The 19,585-nt window shown below is 34.7% G+C and overlaps 1 protein-coding gene across 5 annotated transcripts in view; it reads left to right on the top strand.

Moving 5' to 3' along the window:
• Nucleotides 1-19,585, top strand: part of FSD1L (fibronectin type III and SPRY domain containing 1 like) — a 66,509-nt gene that overhangs the window by 29,226 nt on the left and 17,698 nt on the right. For all 5 annotated transcript variants that reach the window (XM_055301973.1, XM_055301972.1, XM_055301971.1 and 2 more), the window contains 4 exons: nucleotides 4,700-4,722; nucleotides 9,273-9,394; nucleotides 13,657-13,866; nucleotides 15,281-15,379. In XM_055301973.1, coding sequence (XP_055157948.1) covers nucleotides 4,700-4,722; nucleotides 9,273-9,394; nucleotides 13,657-13,866; nucleotides 15,281-15,379 — 454 coding nt within the window. The remainder of the gene's footprint in view (nucleotides 1-4,699; nucleotides 4,723-9,272; nucleotides 9,395-13,656; nucleotides 13,867-15,280; nucleotides 15,380-19,585) is intronic.

Raw genomic sequence — 19,585 nt, 5'->3', positions numbered from 1 at the left:
GGAATCAACTGCTTTGCAGTGTTTTTGTTTTAGTTTTTTTTAAATGCTGGTATTTTTTCCAAATGGGAAATAGCATATTGAAGCTATATTTTTTTCACTTTCTCTTGATGAGTCCCTTGCATTTCCCAAGTCATTCCTTAATACGGTATTTTTAGAGTGAGGGTAGAAGTCTCAGTTATGTATTGTAAAAGGTATTGGGAAAGTATTGTATGTTTGCCTGTTAGTCATTTTCAGATTGTCTCAAGGAAATATTACAAAATTTTCTATCCCAAATATAAGAGGAAAATCTGAAGTATAAGACCATGTAAATATACAGACAAGACTTGAAAAGTTTCTTAGTGTTGTGTGGCATTGAGAGTGTTAGTAGGAACTCTCTTGGGCTTTACTGCAAATCAAAATAAAGACAAATCATGTCAGGCAAATGCCAATTTTGAAATCTAGTTTTTGCTAGATTCATCATTTTGACAGTGTGAGTGTATTATTTTCTGTTGTTACCCAGAAACAGATATACAGTTGGCCTTTAAGCAACATGAGAATTATGAGCACTGACCCCCATGTAGTTTAAAATCCATGTCTGACTTTTGACTCACCCAAATCTTAACTACTCATTGTTGACAAGAAGCCTTACCTATAACATAGTCGATTAATGCATATTTTGTGTTATATGTATTACATGCTCAATTCTTAAAATAAGCTAGAGAAAATATTACTAAGAAAATCATAAGGAAAAGAAAATACATTTACAGCACTGTGGTATAAAATCCTGCATATAGGTGGACCCATGCAGTTCAAATTGTTAAGGGTCAATTTTATTATTTTTGTTGCTTTTTATTAATGCTCTGATTTTAACTATTCCCTTGTGGCCTCTTCACTTCAGCCTATATTTCAGAGAATTAGATTGTTAAAATGCTTAATTTATTTTGGATAATTTTTAAAAGCTGTGTGCAAATAAGATGGCTTAGGATGGATTTTTAGGTTTTGAAGATGCTTTAGTACTCATCATTTTATAGATAAGATAATTGAATCCTAAAAAAGTTAAGTGACTTGCTGGTTAATGTGGTATGAAACTCAGATCTCTTAAGCCTTTGGTCTCATGCTCCATATTTTTTGCTGAGGTGTTTCAGAACTTTTGCTAATTGGGAAGAGATTTGGAAATACCAAATTTTGTTCTTTTTGGGTAAATGATTCATTTAATACAATAAGCAAGATCTAAAACTTATTTGTTTTATTATTATTCCCATTTTAATGTTTAGAAAATACTGTTAAGTTAGCTGCTCCACAGTAGAGTTATTTTTTAGGGTACTTTTCATATAACATCTTTCTATAAAAGGAGAAAAATATGATAGTAAGAAATATAGAAAAAATAAGATCTGAACTTTCAGAGTGCTTGTTAAATTAAACTCATGAAAGAAAATAGTTTCTGTATTTACTTATAGCAGATTAAAAACAAGAAAGATTGGGAAAATATCTGGTTTAACTTCTTTATATTTAATTGGTAATTATGAAGAACCATTTGTGATTACTTCTACTTGTACTCTTATTACAGGTCTTTTTAAGGGCGTTTGGTCTCAGGTGATAGATTCCTATAACTGATAAAGGATCAGAATTATAAGATTTATTTTGAAAACAATTATTGAGAGATGGAGGAAGGGAATGAGGGAGAAAGGAACCAACTCTGATCAGAATAAAGAGAAATGAAGTGTTGGCAACCAAGATTTCAGTGGAAGATTGAAATGGAAATAGTGATTGAAATTGAAATAGAAAATAGTGATATTGAGCAAGGTAATGTGGCTAAGGCTTCTTGAAAACTTTCTAATAATGTACAATAAGTAGCATTAGCCAAAAATCTAAAGAATTAACTGAGGCCTGTTCATTCTGGAATCATTTTGTACTTGGTAAACAGAGATGTTTAATTGACAAGATAACATCACTCTTGAAATTGAAATTTACAGAAATCAAGCAGTACAGTAATGTGTATCTTTTGGATAGATTTCTACTTTGGGAGAAGAAATTCCAGAAAAAAAATTAAACCATTTGTTTTCCAATTTAAGACGTTTCTTAAAATTGGGCCCTTTTAGAGAAGTATCTTCAGAATTTGAGACTTTCTACTCTTTTATCATTGCACAGAATAACTTTTTCAACCCCTTCTGCATTTACACAGTGTATATACTGTTAAATTCGAACCTAAATGAAAGAGGAACCGCTGAGTCTTCAGTTTGATCACCTGGGTATGTTTATATATAAATACACAAGACGACAATTTTTCCAGCATTATTTGGCTTTTCATCTGTTCCTTTTCTGGTTTGTCACAAGCAGCCTAGTACATTAAATGATGAAAGGAAGCTTTACATGCATGTGCACATGTGCACACTTGTACACAGACACACTAAAAAAAGTCACCTTACTAAGTTAAATAATACTAGACACACAATTGAATCATTCTGGTTAGTTTAAAAAACAGTATTGGGGGTGCCAGGCTGGCTGAATCAGTAGAGCATGTGACTCTTAATCTCAGGGTTGTAAGTTTGAGCACCATATTGGGTGTAGAGATCACTTTAAAAAATGGTTGTAGGGAAATTATTATTATTATTTTAATATTTTATTTAAATTCAATTTGTGGGGAAATTAAACATGCATACTGTATAATGTTCTTGAAAGATGAAAGAAAATCAATGCTTAGAAAAAGATAGTTATGGTCTTCATATTGTTAGGTTCTTTGGGAGTGATTGATAAGTAACATTCTTCTAACCAAATTCTAAAACAGTTGGGAAATAAAGCAATAAAGTTGATAAGAGGCCAAATACCAATAAAATGATATTAGAGAATTTAGCTTATATCAGTGGGCAAGCTTTCTAATATTGAATCCTAGAGTTAGTCAGACTTTCCCACCTAGATATGGTCGACTCTGTGTGTGTGTGTGTGTGTGTGTGTGTGTGTGTGTGTGTGTGTGTATGCATGCGCGCGCGCGCGCGCGAGAGAGAGAGAGAGAGAGAGAGAGAGAGAGAGAGAGAGAGCGCGCACATGAGCGCCTGTTTCTGTGAAACTTCCTACACAGAGGGAAAGAACAGAAAATATGTTCCCTGTAGGCAAGCAAGCTTTCAGAAAGAGGGAAAATAGTTGAGCTTATTTCTAGTTTCTCCTTTCAAACTCGTAATCAGATTAAGTCCTTTCTCCTCACCCGAAGAAATGAAGGATTAGAGAGAGGCTAAGGGAGTGATTAATGCTAGTAGCACTTAAGCACTTATCTATATGTAAAGAAACATCAAGAGCAGAGGAGTCTCCTTTTTCTCTTCCCTGACACTTATATTAAAATCCTTGGCTGTAATTCTAGCTGTAATGACAATAATTTAAAAAAAAATTGTAATTGACTTTAACATTTCTTATTCCTAGTACCAAAGTCATGTCAGGATGTAAGACACATATTAATGCCAATGGGTTGGGTTGTTTGCTGTAAAATATGAAGCTTGGAAAGGATCTATAGAACGAGTGAAGACTAAAATTTCTTAAGAAAAGAGAATGATTAGTATACAGGATCTCACAATTGATTATTGTAGTGCTGGAAATGTTTCATATGCTCATCTTGTAAATGTCAGTTCTGTTTTTTTGTGTAGAAAGGTACTCAAGACCACATTATTTTAGGATAGATATAAAAATGACCAATACCAAGTAAGAACAGTGTTAGAACTGAAGAAGAGATGCAACGGAAACATTGCTATATACATCAAATTAGTGTTCAGTTAAATTTAATAATTATTAGTATCACCATGTGGCAAGCTTTGTGCTTGGCCTAGGATAGAGTGTAGAGCAAAATTATCATGGTTTACATTAGATGCATTGTTAATTATGGTGGTCAGTTTGGGGGAGAAAAACTGTTGTTGAATATACTGTATGTAAATGTGAAGGGGACAGTGGATTTTATGTGTATTGTTTTCCTGTATACAGCACCAAGTGACAGCTGTGCCCTTTCCTAAATTTGTAAATTTGCGCTAGCATTCTCAAAAAAAAAAAAAAAAAAGATATTTCATGTCAAGTAGGCTTAAGTTAGCAGGTTCTGTGAAGTCATCTCGGGGAAAGACCCTATTGCTAGAAGTATTTCTCTGATTTCTCCTCGTCTGAATTTTTGTCATTATCGCTTTACTCTTTGGGGTAAAGGATTGTAGAACGGCAGCTCAGTTTTATATGTTAGCAGGCAAACCCTCAAAATACAGAGTCTTTGCCCACGGAAGGCATATAGAGAAAACTTGGAGCAACCATGATGAAGTGGTGAAAGAGATCACTGAAGAAAAATTGGAGAGCAGATTTGAAATGTATAAGAAAATCATTAGATTGCATAGAAATGTGTGCCCCATGAAGGGGATTGATTGTTCTAGTTGAAGAGTGTCAGACTGAATGGAAATGGAGGTTTATTTTGATAATCTTAAGGTAAGGAAAATCATTTATAGTCATCTGGAATTAGTTTGAAGTGTTCAGTTTTCCTCCTTTTAAATATGGGGTCTGGATATTGTTTTTGCTATAGTTCTAACATCACATTATGCAGGCTGATGTGAACTGTACAAATTTCCTGTAATTCATGTTTTGGGTGACTGTGAACTAATCTATTCCAGGATTTTATCCTAACTTTTCTTGCATGTCACTGCCATTGAAACTTGCATGAAAAGCACTAACTGCCTTCTTTCTCTTCTCCCTGATTTGCTCCAAGGCTGCCAGACAGATCAAGGATAGGTATGGTATAAAACCTACATTTTTATATAAGTATCAATATTTAAGTCAGAAATGAAATTCAAGAAGAGTTTCTTATTTCACTTTTGTTGGTTAAAATAAAAATACCTAATGCCATGTACAAAAAAAGATGTCTTTTGCATATCTTATGGGATAAACAGTATATTAGCAGGGTTAAAAAAGCAGTTGTGGACAATTATACACTTAAAGAATTTCATTTCTGATATTATATAGTTAGTTTTAGTACAGTTCTTAATTAGCTATGAATGGATGGGGACCCATTTTGGATAATTAAAAAATATATTCCTGCAATGTTTTTTTGTTCATAATTTTATAAGTATGTCCTATTTTCTGAGAAGTCATAGCATTGTTAATAGTCCTCAAGAGCTAAAGCTCTCCTACTTCAGTGCTCTCCTGTTTAACACCTTTGTATTCTCATTCCATCCTGTTCCTGGTGCCATCTCTTTCTATTTTTCATGCCACTACTATCTAATGTGTGGGAAGAGAAAATTAAAGAAAGTGATGACCTAACGAAAGACTTTCTCATTGGTAGAGAGAGCCAGGATTCAGAAAGGTAATTTAGTACTTGCTGTAATGAGTACACCAAAGGGCTAAAAAAGCTGCTGACAGTTTTGGATTGAGTTACCACAGGAGGGATGGTTTTGATCTTCCTGGTTAGTCACTGAGCATTGATGATAGTGAGATTATCCCTTAAAGTTTCTTCCTTTGAGGATTATGAGATTCTCTGAAAGGCATATCTCTTCAAAGCACCACTCTGAATCTGAGACTAAATTATTTATTCTTCATCAGATAATTCACAAAAGTATTCATCATGGATTGTGTGAAAACCAGACACAGTGTGTCTATTGTTACAATCTTGGCTGAAGCCTTCAATTCTGTTTTTCTGATCATCTATTATTTGACTAGAGGCAAGATTCACATGGCACTCGTAGCACTCTCAGTACAAATACTAATTTTTAGGTATTTTTGGTGTATTTTATATCAGGGAATGGTTAAAAACATGGATCATCTTATTCTGGATGTAGAAAGGTGATTATGAGAGTCTGAAGGTGAAAAGTATTGGCTATGTGAGTAGGTAGGTGCTAGGTAGGTCAGTTTTTTGAGTAAGATAGAATTAGGTTGTATCTGCTGGAATTTGCTATGTGTAACCCATCTTTTACTGTGGCTAGATTATTCTTCAGTTTAGGCACATACTTCCCTAAGTCTTGCTATGGTCTCTGATTTTATGGATTAGAAGTCATTTCCTAATCAGGCTTCGGCTTATCCAAAGACTTTTCAAGAGCCCTTGCAAGATCTTCTCTTGTTCCTCTCCTAGGAATCTGTATGGTTCTCTACTTCCAAGAATCTGTCCTTACCCCTGACATCTTTCTTTGTCCAGCTTTGTCACAATTTAATGATGAATTTTCATGGCTTGAATGCAGAGCTTTGGTAAAGCTTGACCTCTTTGCCTCTTCTATGCCCACTTCTTGGCTTGATTTAATTAGTTTTTAGGTGATCTTAGGAGTTGGAATTCCTTTTCTCTGTCATGGCAAGCCCCCCCCCCCCCCCAAAAAAAAAAGCTTATACATTATCTATTTTGGCTACCCATGAAATTATTACTTCCTTCTCAAGAACACTTCTGGGTCTTGACTTAATTTTTTAAACTTGATTTTTAACTTCAAAATGTCCAGGTTTCTCTTATATATTTTATTAGGTGCTGCTAGAAGCAAGCTGCTAGAATTCCATCATTGCCATTTATGATATAAAAATAATTTAAATACATAATCATAGTAAGATAATTTTTACTAGTGAAGAAGGATTATTCTCTTATATGAGGGCAAAAATGATGTTTAAGAAAGAGTGTCTAACATACTTGAGCAGAGAATCAAATATGTAAAAATCATTTGTGAGAACTGAATATTTATCATTTGTTGTGGTAGAAGTTATGCAGGAGAAACAGTGGGAATGACAAGAAGAACTAAGCAACTGAAATGAAAAGATAATAGCAGATCTCTGTAACTTTATCACTAATATGTATTTATGGGTGCTTTTAGTAATGTTGGAAGAGGATTAGTTGAGGTTTGCTGTGGACTTATGCTTCTTGAAAGAAAGGGGTCATGATGGGATCCCTGGGTGGCGCAGCGGTTTGGCGTCTGCCTTTGGCCCAGGGCACGATCCTGGAGACTCGGGATCGAGTCCCACGTCGGGCTCCCGGTGCATGGAGCCTGCTTCTCCCTCTGCCTGTGTCTCTGCCTCTCTCTCTTTCTCTCTCCTGTGACTATCATAAATAAATAAAAATTTAAAAAAAAATTAAAAAAAAAAGAAAGGGGTCATGAAAAGGTGAGTCAAGTTAATTAGATAATTTGAGGAAATGGAAAGTGTTCATTTATATGTTTTGCAGTTATTTTTTCTTTGTAAAAATGAAACTGAGGGGAAAGGATCTTTGTATTCAATTTGTACTATAGGCAATAAATAAAAAAAGTCAAGGTGAATTAAAACATTCCTAACCATCTGGTTCTTGTAATGTAGAGAATTATCTATGGATTTTAGGTTGTTGATTTGGGCTTTCAGGCACAATTACCTAAATTTATTCAGTTTAGGTTTTGATGGACCTTTCTAACACACTTTTGGAGGACATTCTTTTTCTTTGAGGCCACAGTGATTAAAACCAAGTTTTTTTTTTTTTTTTAAAGATTTTATTTATCCATGGGAGATACAGAGAGGCAGAGACATAGGCAAAGGGAGAAAGAAGCAGGTTCCCCGAGGGGACTCCAATGTGGAACTCGATCCTGGGACTCTGGGATCACGACCTGAGCCAAAGGCAGATGCTCAACTGCTGAGCCACCCAGGCATCCTAAAATCAAGTTTTATAGATAAAATTTTTTTAAATTTTTATTTATTTATGATAGTCACACACACACAGAGAGGGAGAGAGAGAGAGAGAGAGAGAGAGAGAGGCAGAGACACAGGCAGAGGGAGAAGCAGGCTCCATGCACCGGGAGCCCGATGTGGGATTCGATCCCGGGTCTCCAGGATTGTGCCCTGGGCCAAAGGCAGGCCCCAAACCGCTGCGCCACCCAGGGATCCCTATAGATAAAATTTTAGATTTAAATTCCCTAAAATACTTTTAGATTTTTTCAACAGCTGTCAACATTTAAGTAGATTTAGAAGCATCCAAGTAGTTTCAAATCCAAGTAGTTTCATTGATTCAGTGGTCTTTTATACTAAGTACCTATCTGAATATAGCTCTTTCAGAAGTCTTCAAATGAAAAGATATTTGGGGCTTTAAAGAACAAAGTAAGACTTAGGTTTTGTTCCTAACCTCTTATTGATGTAATCTGAAATTTAATTTTTGAGAACCAACAGCTTAAAGTAATGTGTGTGAAATATTCAGCATTATGCTTGGTTTTCAGTGAGTTCACTTCCCCATAAGTTGTATTTCAGTATAGAACATTCTTCTTGATCGATAGTTCAGCTATTGTTGACTCACTGTTATTAATAAAGTGATTACTTTCCTAGTTTTAAAGTGAAATAAAATAATTGAATGCAGCAATAAATTTAATATCTTTTATACCACATTATCTCTGGGTAAATTTGCCAGATCTAAATAACTAGGCCTAGTATTCCCTTTGTCAGTTTTACTTCTTCTCCCAAATTATGTACTAACAGGACAACATTCCATGAATAGTACTTTTAATCATTCTTTTACCAAAGATAAGGGAAGTTACTTTGTGACACTTGTGGAAATTTACTGTAATGTGAAAATAGAAATTTGAGATAAAATGACAAATTAATAGAATATGAGAATTTCTTTTAATCTCTAGTTTTAATTGACAGAAAAGTTTCCCCATACTTTGGGTAAAATGAGGTCTGATATAGCTTCTTTTGTGTATATGTCTGTTTTTTTTATACCACACCCATCTAATAAGTATTTTTGAACTATTATTTCCATGGCATATGGGCTGTTTCTCCTTGTATCCTTCCATGTATCAGATGTTGATACATCAGGGTGATACCTACTAGCATGGTATTCAAAATTGTGATTTTACTTCTCTCCTTTCTCATCCATGCCCTATCTTTAGCAGGTACTAGGCTGTACAGTATTTGGTCAGGGTACTTTTACTCTTAATTGAGGTTACAGGGAGTAGCTGTGACTACTAAGAGTGTAGAGTTCGTTATTTGGCATATGAAAAGGAATGAGGTTGGCATCAGGAAGTCAGTGAGATTGAGTATACATAGGTTCAGACATCTCTTGGGTCTGTGAATGATGATTTATAAGGGATATTTTCTTTTGTGAAATTTTTGTGTGCAATTTTATAAAACTGGCTGGAAGAAAATTACTTAAAGTTATATTAAATGTCTAAATTTAAAAACATTTTAAAGTTTTTTATTTAATTTTCTAAAGACTCAGAACAAATTTCTTTTTAGCTTTGTTACCTTTGTTATAGTTTCTGAAATCACTAAAATGAAATAACTTCTATCTTCATTTATAAATTAAATATGGCATACTCTCCATTCTTTTATTTTTAAAAGTATATTTGTGTTTACCGTAGAGTAACAATGGCTTCAGCCTTTCGCCTTTCTTTGAAACCAAAGGTCAGTGACAACATGACTCATTTAATGGTGGATTTTTCTCAGGAAAGACAGATGCTGCAAACTTTGAAGTTTTTACCCGGTAAGTATGTACATATATTACATGTGAAGTGTTTTATTGTAATGGACTTTGAAATGTAAATATTAAGTATAGTGTGGGTTTTTTCCTTCATTCAGCTAGGGAATAATTAAATTTGGTATTGTAATGGACTTTGAAATGTAAATATTAAGTATAGTGTGGGTTTTTTCCTTCATTCAGCTAGGGAATAATTAAATTTGGTAGTCTTTATTTTTAGAGAATTATTTTACTGGTAGTAAAAATTCCATTTTGAGAATTTTTAAAAAATATTTTAGAGACACAGAGAGAGACAGAGACATAGGCAGAGAAAGAAGCAGGCTCTTTGCAGGAAGCCTGTTGTGGGACTCAATCCAGGGACTCTGGGATCACGCCTGAGCCAAAGGCAGATGCTCAACCGCTGAGCCACCCAGGAGTCCCATTTTGAGAATCCTATTAAAGGGATATCTATGATTGTTAATTTGGTAAAGAGAAGCAATATACCATGATGGTTAACAGTGGGTTTGGGGGCCAGACTTAGACTTGAATCCTGGCTGCCATTTACTTACTGTGAACCTTGAACAAATTATTTAACTTTGTTTCATTTTCTTCATCTTGAAAATGTGATGTTACTCTTCTAGGGTTTGTATGAGGATTAAATGAATTCAAACCTCTGAATTGCTTGAAAATAGTGCCAGGCGCTTAGTTAATACTCAGTGCATATTAGCTGCTGCCATTACCAGTATAGTTGTGGTTGTTGGCTTAGATGAACTTTTATTTCCAGTAGTAATAGGTTAAAATTGGTTTATTAGAGTATTAGTATAAGGGTTAGTATGAGGATAGCAAAAACCATTTGAAATTGAGCCCCCAAATTTCCCACTTATGTGAGAAAGCAAACTAAGGACCGTTTGTTGGTATTCTCTTTTTAGCTAACGTCAAGAAGTGGTGTTAGGTTGATAGCTAAAACAGTTTGAACATGATGATTTGAGGGATCAGGTGTTTGTTTTACTCATTTAGAGGTGCTTTTTATTACAGGTTCTAGTTAGAACTGGCTTTAATTTTTGGAGATTAGCTGTTTTTGAATAGAGAGTGTTAATCATATGAAACCATTCTCTGAGTATTTGGTCAGGGACTTTAAAATATGATTGTAAAGATAGGTTAGTAGTCATGAAACCAAAATGGAACTAATAAGGAAGGGTAGTTTAAGTGAGGTATTAACCTGTGTGGTAGTTCCAGAGGAGTTTATTCTTTTTTTAAAGATTTTATTTATTCATGAGACACACACACAGAGAGAGAGAGAGAGGGAGGCAGAGACACAGGCAGAGGGAGAAGCAGGCTCCATGCAGGGAGCCCAATGTGGGACTCTATCCCAAGACTCCAGGATCATGCCCTAGCCAAAGGTGGCGCTAAACTGCTGAGCCACCCAGGCGTCCCTCTAGAGGAGTTTATAGAAGGAAAAGATGACAGAAGGAACCATAGGTATAGAGGAAGGAGGTATATTTGTCAGTGGATATCTACCTGTAAATTCGCCTTTCAGAATTACTATTATAGTGTCATTCACACTATTTCTAAATTCAGAAGGAAAGTCAGGAGTTGTGGATTATGAATGTATACATGAGTATTATTATTTTGATTTTTTTTGGAAAAAACTGTTAAAAAGCAGTCTTTTCACCATTACTTTCCTTCTCTTGGGTTTTCTGTCATGGCTTAACAGACCAAGGCCATGTCTACTAAAAAGTCAAGTAGATTGCATACACAGTAGGATTTCCTTTTTTGGCAAACTGTGTTATGACAGCCTCAAGCAATGAAGTATAATAAAAAAAACAAGAAAACCTTTTGTGGAGGAATTTCATCTGAAAGGAAGATTATAGTAGGTTGTTAAAATTTGTGAAAGATGAATTCATGTCACTAATTTTTTATTCTGTGATAGCATAAAAATTTCCCATAAGATGGAATCAGATTAACTTAGAAAAACAAATACCTTTTTTTAAAAAAAGATTTTTATTTATTTATTCATGAGAGAGAGAGAGAGAGAGAGAGAGGCAGAAGGAGAAGCAGGCTCCCTGCAGGGAGCCCAGTGTGGGACTCAATCGGGATCCCAGGATCATGCCCTGAGCTGAAGGCAGATGCTCAACCGCTGAGCCACCCAGGCATCCCGAAAAACCAGTATCTTCATCCTTTAATAATCTGTTCCATAAACACCACAAAAATCAACTCTTACACTGTAGTATGTATAGTAACATGAGTTGTACACTTACTTGAGTTTGAAAAATGGAAGTGGTAGTGATAATAATTCTAGTCATTTTCTTCTACTCTAAGCTATTTTTTATACACTAAAACTTAAGAATTTATATCCTCATCCTCTCTGAGCTCCTGCAGCTAAGAAGAGAAACATATCTGTGGCAGTGTTGATGTCACTTGCCTTTTTACATTCACATACAGGAACATAAAATTCTTGAACCAATTTCCACACTATTGCCAGTTGAGTGTTACTTTATGGAAATTGCTGTGAATTGCTTTCCATTCTCATTTCCAAAGAAAGTCCTGCATTTCCTAAGTATTTTTTTCTGTTACAAATATACCACTTTTCATCTTACCCTGAAGCTCTGTCCCCCATTTGATGAACTCTTCTCTTCTGTATAGAATCTTGGGTGAACTTTCCACACATTAGATCCAGGTCAGCCTTAATTTGACATATACCACTCTTAGATTATCAAAATTTTCTTTCTCCTTCCAGGTATCATCACTTTCTTGGATATTTTTTTTTGTCATTTTTTACCTCAGTTGCCACTTCTAGCAATTTCTTCTCTTTTGGAGGTCATTGTTCACATGAAAGAAATACCTACTTGCCAATACATTCTTACTGGAACAGCAGCTGAATTAAGATGTAGATTCTGGGGAGTTAGCTGGGCCTGCTTACAAATTAAATGCTTTTTGCTTTACATCAGCCTCTTGGAACTTTCAGGCTTTTGACTTTTCAGGCTTTTGTACCGGTGTTTGACTCAGCAAAATTACAAAATTATTACATGCCATAGGCTGCTATATTTCCTCACATGTAGGCAGTGCAGAGCATATTAAATTCATAAATGCCTGTGGTTTATTCTTTTGGCAGTGAATACTAGTCTATATTGCTTGTTTCAATAATTGAGATTAACATTTGTTATGTATCATAGGGACAAGAACCCTACAAAAGCTAGATTAAGAAAATTAACCATAGTGACAAATGGTAAATATTTATTGGAGGGCACCTGGGTGGGTCAGTGGTTGAGTGTCTGCCTTTGGCTCAGGTCATGATCCTGGGATCTAGTCCTGTATCAGGTTCCCTATAGGGAACCTGCTTCTCCCTGTGCCTGTGTCTCTACCTCTCTCATGAATAAATAAATAAAATCTTTAAAGAAATACTTACTTGGTTATCTTTTATCTTACTAATAAGGTATATCAGATTCTAAATATTTATTGTACAATTACACAGACACGAGTTGAACTTTGGAGACTATAGTTAATGGAGATCAGTTGTCCCATTTTTCTCCTTTCCTCTTTTCTTACTAGTTAGGCTTGAAGGTGTCAAATTTCTATCAAATTCTTTTCATATTGGTCTTTTTTTTTTTTTAAAAAAAAAAAAGTAGGCTCCAATGCAGGCTACAGTCTTGAACTCATGACTCTGAGATCAAGACCAGGGCTGAGATTAAGGGTCAGATACATAACTGAGCCACCCAGGGACCTCTAGGACTCATCATGGTCTTGATTATTTTGTCTAAGATGTAAAATATTTGGTTTACTTTGTTATTTGTTAAGTTCTACATTGCTTTGCATTTTAACTTTTGTGTATAATTCCTTTGTTGTCATAGTTTTTAAAAATTAATACTTTGGGGAGTGCCTGAGTAGCTCAGCTTCTGATTCTTGATTTTAGTTCTGGTCACGATTTCAGGATTGTAATCTATATTCCATAGCTGTTTGAAGTAGTAGATTAAAAAGTATGTGTTGAGGAATAACAAGTTATTCTTGATTATTAATCTTTAGCATATTTGACTTGCTTTTTGCCAACTAGGATTTTATTAATAAACTTTGAGTAAGTCTATGAAAAAACCTTAAACGTGAATTTTTATATGGAACCTTGAAAAATAGTTACTTTGCCTTTATGGAGTATCCTTTCCGTTAGCCTCATTCAATTACACCATTAAAAAACAACATGAAAAAAAGTTTGAATGACAAACATAAATACTAGATTAGTACTATAATAAATAAGAAATGAGCTTTTTTTTTTTTTTTTTTTTTTTTTGTCCTCTCAGTCCCTAAAGCTCCAGAGATAGATCCAGTAGAGTGTTTGGTGGCAGACAATTCTGTAACAGTAGCTTGGAGAATGCCAGAAGAAGATAATAAGATTGATCACTTTATACTAGAACATCGGAAAACTAATTTTGATGGACTTCCACGTGTAAAGGATGAGCGATGCTGGGAGACAATTGATAATATTAAGGGTACTGAATTTACACTGTCAGGTAAAATGATGACTGCATTTCATAAATCTCATTCTCAGAAAGTAAGTGTAATTGTGAAAAGTATTTTGAGTTACTTTAAAAGATAAAGTTAAGCTTCTTTGGCCAAGCTGACTTTTTCTATAATTTATTATAGAAGTAAATTTCTCTTAAAATATCAGGAAGACTTTCATTTTAATTAGTTCTGGATATTTGTAATCTGGTAAAACAATGTACGTAAAACAAACATGAAGGGGTGTTCTGGAAACAATATTTCAGAATAACATTGAATTTTACCCTTGATTTTTTAATAATAAAAAAGCTGTCAATTTTCTAGATGTACGTACTACTCTGCATTTCAGTGGTACTATAAAAATTGTTGCTTTTACCTTTTTATGACTACCTTCACAGTAATACTTAAAGAGCTGTGACTTGTCATTAGAAATTTGTGTTAGCCTTTGAAAAGTCTTTAAAAAGGTATCTCTACATACATAGGGCTTTGGTATTTGAAATGGCCAACTGTTTCCAGAATTGTTCAAGCTTATGCATGAGCAGTAACATTACCATTATTAAACACTTACCATTTGTCAGGAGCTGGGCTGAAGTGTATTACACAATACATTATTATTTAATCTTTATAATTATGAAGTTGAATCTATTATTCTATTTTGCAGATACAAAAACTGGCTCCGTCAAGTTGTTGATGATCTCATAGCTAGTAATTTTTAGACTGAGATTTTAAAGTAATCTACGTCCATTGTGGGGCTCAAACATAATTCTGAGAATCAGAGTTGCCAGTCAGAGATGCCATAGATTAGGACTTTTTAATCTAGACTTGATTACTTCAGAGTTTCCTATGCTTTACTTTTTCTTTAAATTCATTTTTCACATAAAAAGACAATGTTTCATAAATATAAAAATTGTTTAGGATATCTTCTTTCCAGAAATTGAATATGTTATGTATGTATGTATTTATTTATTTTTAAAGATTTTATTTATTTATTCATGAGAGACACAGAGAGAGAGGTAGAGACACAGGAAGAGGGAGGAGAAGCAGGCCTGATGCAGAACTCAGTCCTGGGACTCCAGGATCACACCCTGAGCCAAAGGCAGATGTTCAACTGCTGAGCCATTTAGGCATCCTGAATATGTTATTTTAAATTAGCATTTCTCCTTGAATGAAACATCACTTTTAACAAGGTTTGAAAGTACCTTTTTATCACTAGATTTTTAAAAAATCCATGTTGGTAAACTGTATATAATTTATTTCTTTTGAAGAAAGTAATAGATAAATTTTGATTACTCTTATTTGAGGCATTATCACCGTTTTAACATAAAAGTAGTTCCAAGGAGGGAAAGTGTCTGAAGGTTCATACTCATGCTTTTGGAATAGATCCCTTTATTTTTCATATCTGAAAACCATTTTCATTTTTTTCAGGCTTGAAGTTTGATTCAAAATATATGAATTTCAGAGTACGAGCTTGTAACAAAGCTGTAGCTGGAGAGTATTCTGATCCAGTGACTCTAGAGACCAGAGGTAAGATCATAGATATTTATACAGCATAAAACAAAACATCTAAAGTTATTCAAGACTGTAAGAGGAAGCATTTCATGTATGGTAGCACTTTTTCCCCACTGCACGTGTACACACACACACACACACACACACACACACACACACACTTGGAATTCTCAGCAGTAGGAATTTATCGATGGGGGAATTAGGACTACAATATTGGTTTTCCTTTGTTCATCTTTTATGATGGTGTTCAGGTGGGTAAAATAAACCAAGATGATGGCATTATATTCTATGGTGGATGTTAGTTTATAAATTGCAATCTAATATAAATACATAGGCATCAGTGAAATTTGCCCAGAGATTTCTCAGGGAATGGATTATGGCTCAATAATGAGGAAGTACCATTCAGTTTAGCTCCTGCTTTCTTTTCTTGCTTTCTCTCGCTTTTTCTTTCTCTCTCTTTCTTTTTTTTTCTCTCTCTCTCTTTTCCAGAGAGGGAGAGAGAAGTGGGAGAGAGAGAATCTTAAGCAAGCTCCATGTCTAGTGTAGAGCCCAGTGCAGCCTTGATCTCACAACCCTGAGATCGTAACCTGTGCTGAAATCAAGAGTCGGACCCTTAACCAACTGAGCCACCCAGCTGCCCCATGTTTTCTTAAACCTTGTAGAAATTAACATTTGTATTTTTATTAATGATTACAGAGCACTCTGAGAATTCTCCATTTGATTATTAAAACCATCTTGGGGGATGCCTGGGTGGCTCAGCGGTTGAGTATCTGCCTTCAGCTCATCGTGATCCTGGAGTCCCGGGATCGTGTCCCACATCAGGCTCCCTGCATGGAGCCTGCTTCTCCCTCTGCCTGTGTCTCTGCCTCTCTCTCTCTGTGTCTCTAATGAATAAATAAATTAATTAATTAAAAAAAATAAAACCATCTTGAGAGAACAGTAGTCTAGATATTACTTATACCCATTTTGTAGATGAAAAAAGTGAAGTTTAAATACGTTAAATGACTTGCCTATGATCTCTAGAACTAACTTGGAAAAGTGTAATTAAGAATCTATTTCCAGGCTGCCTGGGTGGCTCAGTTGGTTAAGCATCTGCCCTTGGCTCAGGTTGTGATTCCAGGGTTCAGGATCAAGCCCCATGTTGGGCTCTCTGCTGAGCAGAGAGCCTGCTTCTCCCTCTCCTACTGCCCGCTGCTCCCACTGCTTGTGCATGCTCGCTCTCTCTCTCTCTGTCTCTCTGTCAAATAAATAAGATCTTTTAAAAAAAAAATCTGTTTCCAAGTTCCTTGCCAGCCCTTAACTGTGGGCCTGGAACCTGGGTGTTTCTAGTCTTCTGAGAGCAATTTGGATTTAGTTAAAACTCTCTAGAATAACATATTTCAACATAGTTTTTTTTAGGTAGTTAGCACTTGGAAGGCCATAGTGCTAGAGATCTTGTTAGTTGTGAGATGATAATTGACTGGGTTTACTTCAAGAATCAGATTCAACATATTGTTGAGGTACTTGAGCTTTCAAGTGGTCTACTGACATAGTTCATAAAGCATTTGGATGGGTTTACATGCCAGAGTTTGATATGATTTGGAAGTGATATAAAAATATTATATCAGAAATAAAACAAACTATGAAGTCCCTAAGTTATTGACAAGACAAACTCAAAAGAATGTGTCACAAAGTTAAAAAAAACTAAGTTGAGTAATTTGCTTAGATTAGCAAATGTTTTTATTCAAGAACTATAGATAACTTAGCCAAGAATGCAGTTACTTTGAATTACTTGTAATCAAATTAAGATGTTATTGTGGTTTCTTTAGAGATTTTAACCATTTCAAAGTATAGTCATATATATGTAGATTCTTTTCTACACAACTTGAATTGTTTTTAGTCCTTGTCAGGTAAAATTGCATTATTATTCTCCCTCAGGAGTATTGTATCTTTTTATGTCTTTTGTTCCTTCTCTTTTACCCTTTATATTTAGGGACCAAACTTGGACCTATACATTTCTATGCAGATTCCAGATTCAGGGAAATAAACAGCTGGCTTGTTTCTTTGGAGTTGGGCTGGCTGCTCCTATTGGCAGTGTGTGAATCTTAGTAGTCAAATTCATGGTCTTAGTGTTTGTAGAGAAAGACTAAATTCGTTTTAGTCCTTCCAAGAATTCTCACTGTGAGGTAAACCCCTTGGGGTGGGGATAGACTGAAATTTAACCTTGAGGCCCACTAAACATGGTTCTGACCTTCAGGGAGACTCAGAATTTGTTCCTTAAATGGCTATAGGTCTCAACTTTTCTAAAGTTATTCCATACCCCTGAGTGGTTGTGACCTACCACTGTGGCAAGAGCTACAGAGGAAAAGGCTAGGTTTTTTAAAAGATGACACGGTGAACAATTATTAATTTTTTTTGGCTTATTGCAGTACTTTTTGACCAAACATAGAAACAAATGTATAGAACAAAGAATTGGAGGGAAAGGGAGAAAGATGGAAGTTAAATAGTGGAAGCCTACCAAAATTTGATTTCCTGCCTCTTACCAGTGTTCAATGTGGGAAATAGTGAACATCTTTCATTTCTGTCTCTCCAATGTATGTAGTAGCACTATTTCATATTATTGGAACTGTCACATGTGATGTGTAACCTAAGGTCTTATGAATAGAATTTTTAAGTAATTTTACATTACTTCCTTGTAAAGGTAAATGATATATTAATCACAAATTACTCTCTAGTTTCAAATGATAGTGGCTATGATGCAATTTTGCAGTGCAGAGAAAACAGGTACCAACACAAACATGAAACATAACGATAACTTTGATTTTTTTGGTACTTTGTTTTCATAGACTTTTAAAGATACAGAAACTAATACCTAGCTGTATTATAGAGATGATCTGATGTTTGGGACCTCACTTTTGAGACCAGTCCTGTATTTTCTGTTTGTTTTTAATATACAGTATCACTGTTAGCTGAGAGAGGTTCAGTGACTTGGTTGACATCCCATAAAGGAGATAGTATACAAAACCAAAAAAAGAAAAAAAGAAAGAGGGAGAGAGAGAGAAATGAAAGATTATACCCCTGGGATTGAAGTTCATACCTTTCTGTCTGCATGCTGTGGTATTTAAGTCTAGTCTCAGGTGACTTGAAGGTGACACCTTTTTTTTTTTTTTTTTTTTTTTTTTTTTGCCACTCATGACTCTGTCCTTCTCCATTATATTAAATATTTGGGAACAGCCTTAGGATTTTTTTTCTTGCCTGTTTTTTTGAACAGTCTTAGAATTTTAACAAGCACCTGAGAATTGATGGCACCTTAGACTTAAATGTACTTTTTTTTCTCTCCAGAATGTAGATACCCTAACATATTATTAGCTACTAGCTAATATAGGGGTTAATTAACTCTTGTTTTTTTTTTTTAAGTTTGTGGACTTTTTTTTTTTTTAGTTTTTATTAATATCTACAACCAATGTGGGGCTCAAACTCACCACTCTGAGATCAAGAGTGCATGCTCTCCTGACTGAACCAGCCAAGTGGTTCAGTTTTCTTAAGGCAGCTCATTCTTGATAGTGCAGGGTGTCAAATTTGCTTAATCCTAATTTTTTAGTAACCTGCTTATCAAGTGACTCTTAAGTGCCTATTTAGTAACCTTTAGTAAGGAATTTTGTTACCATTTACACTGGAAAACTATATTCTTTTTGTAATTTCATTTCTGTTTACATGCAGATTTTGAAAAGCTAATAACTTACTTGTATGATATTTCCTAGAAGCATTATGTTCAGTAGATTTGTACATAGGAAGTTATTTTATAAATAGACAGTGAACAATGGATCAGACCCATAGCTGAAATTAAAGTGCTCTTTATAGAACAGTGAAGGAAAAAATTTTTTAATCTACTAGGTAAACATTAGGCACTGTATATGAATATCTTGTTGTTTGATGATGCATACTTCATAGAAACATTGAAGCTTTGGCTAAATCAAGTAATATCCTTAAGTAAAATGGAGTTATAAAGGAATATCACTTCAATGAGTAATTACCAGAAATTTGTACTTTTGAAGGAAAATACAACTAACAGAAGCAGACTCATTAGTAAATATATAGTAGATGATGCCTTGTGTAAGGCAGAGATTCTGGGAATTGCATTGGAGTATCTGAGGAATTCTGCATTATTCAGCTTAATAAATACATTTTAATGATTTACTTTCAGTTTCCAAAGAGAGAAGGTAATACATCTATCTCTATTAG

The sequence above is a fragment of the Nyctereutes procyonoides genome, unplaced genomic scaffold (assembly GCF_905146905.1).
Source record: "Nyctereutes procyonoides isolate TBG_1078 unplaced genomic scaffold, NYPRO_anot_genome, whole genome shotgun sequence".
Classification (NCBI taxonomy): domain Eukaryota; kingdom Metazoa; phylum Chordata; class Mammalia; order Carnivora; family Canidae; genus Nyctereutes; species Nyctereutes procyonoides.
The sequence above is the reverse complement of the archived record's forward strand: the minus strand, read 5'-3'. Positions and strand labels throughout refer to the sequence as shown.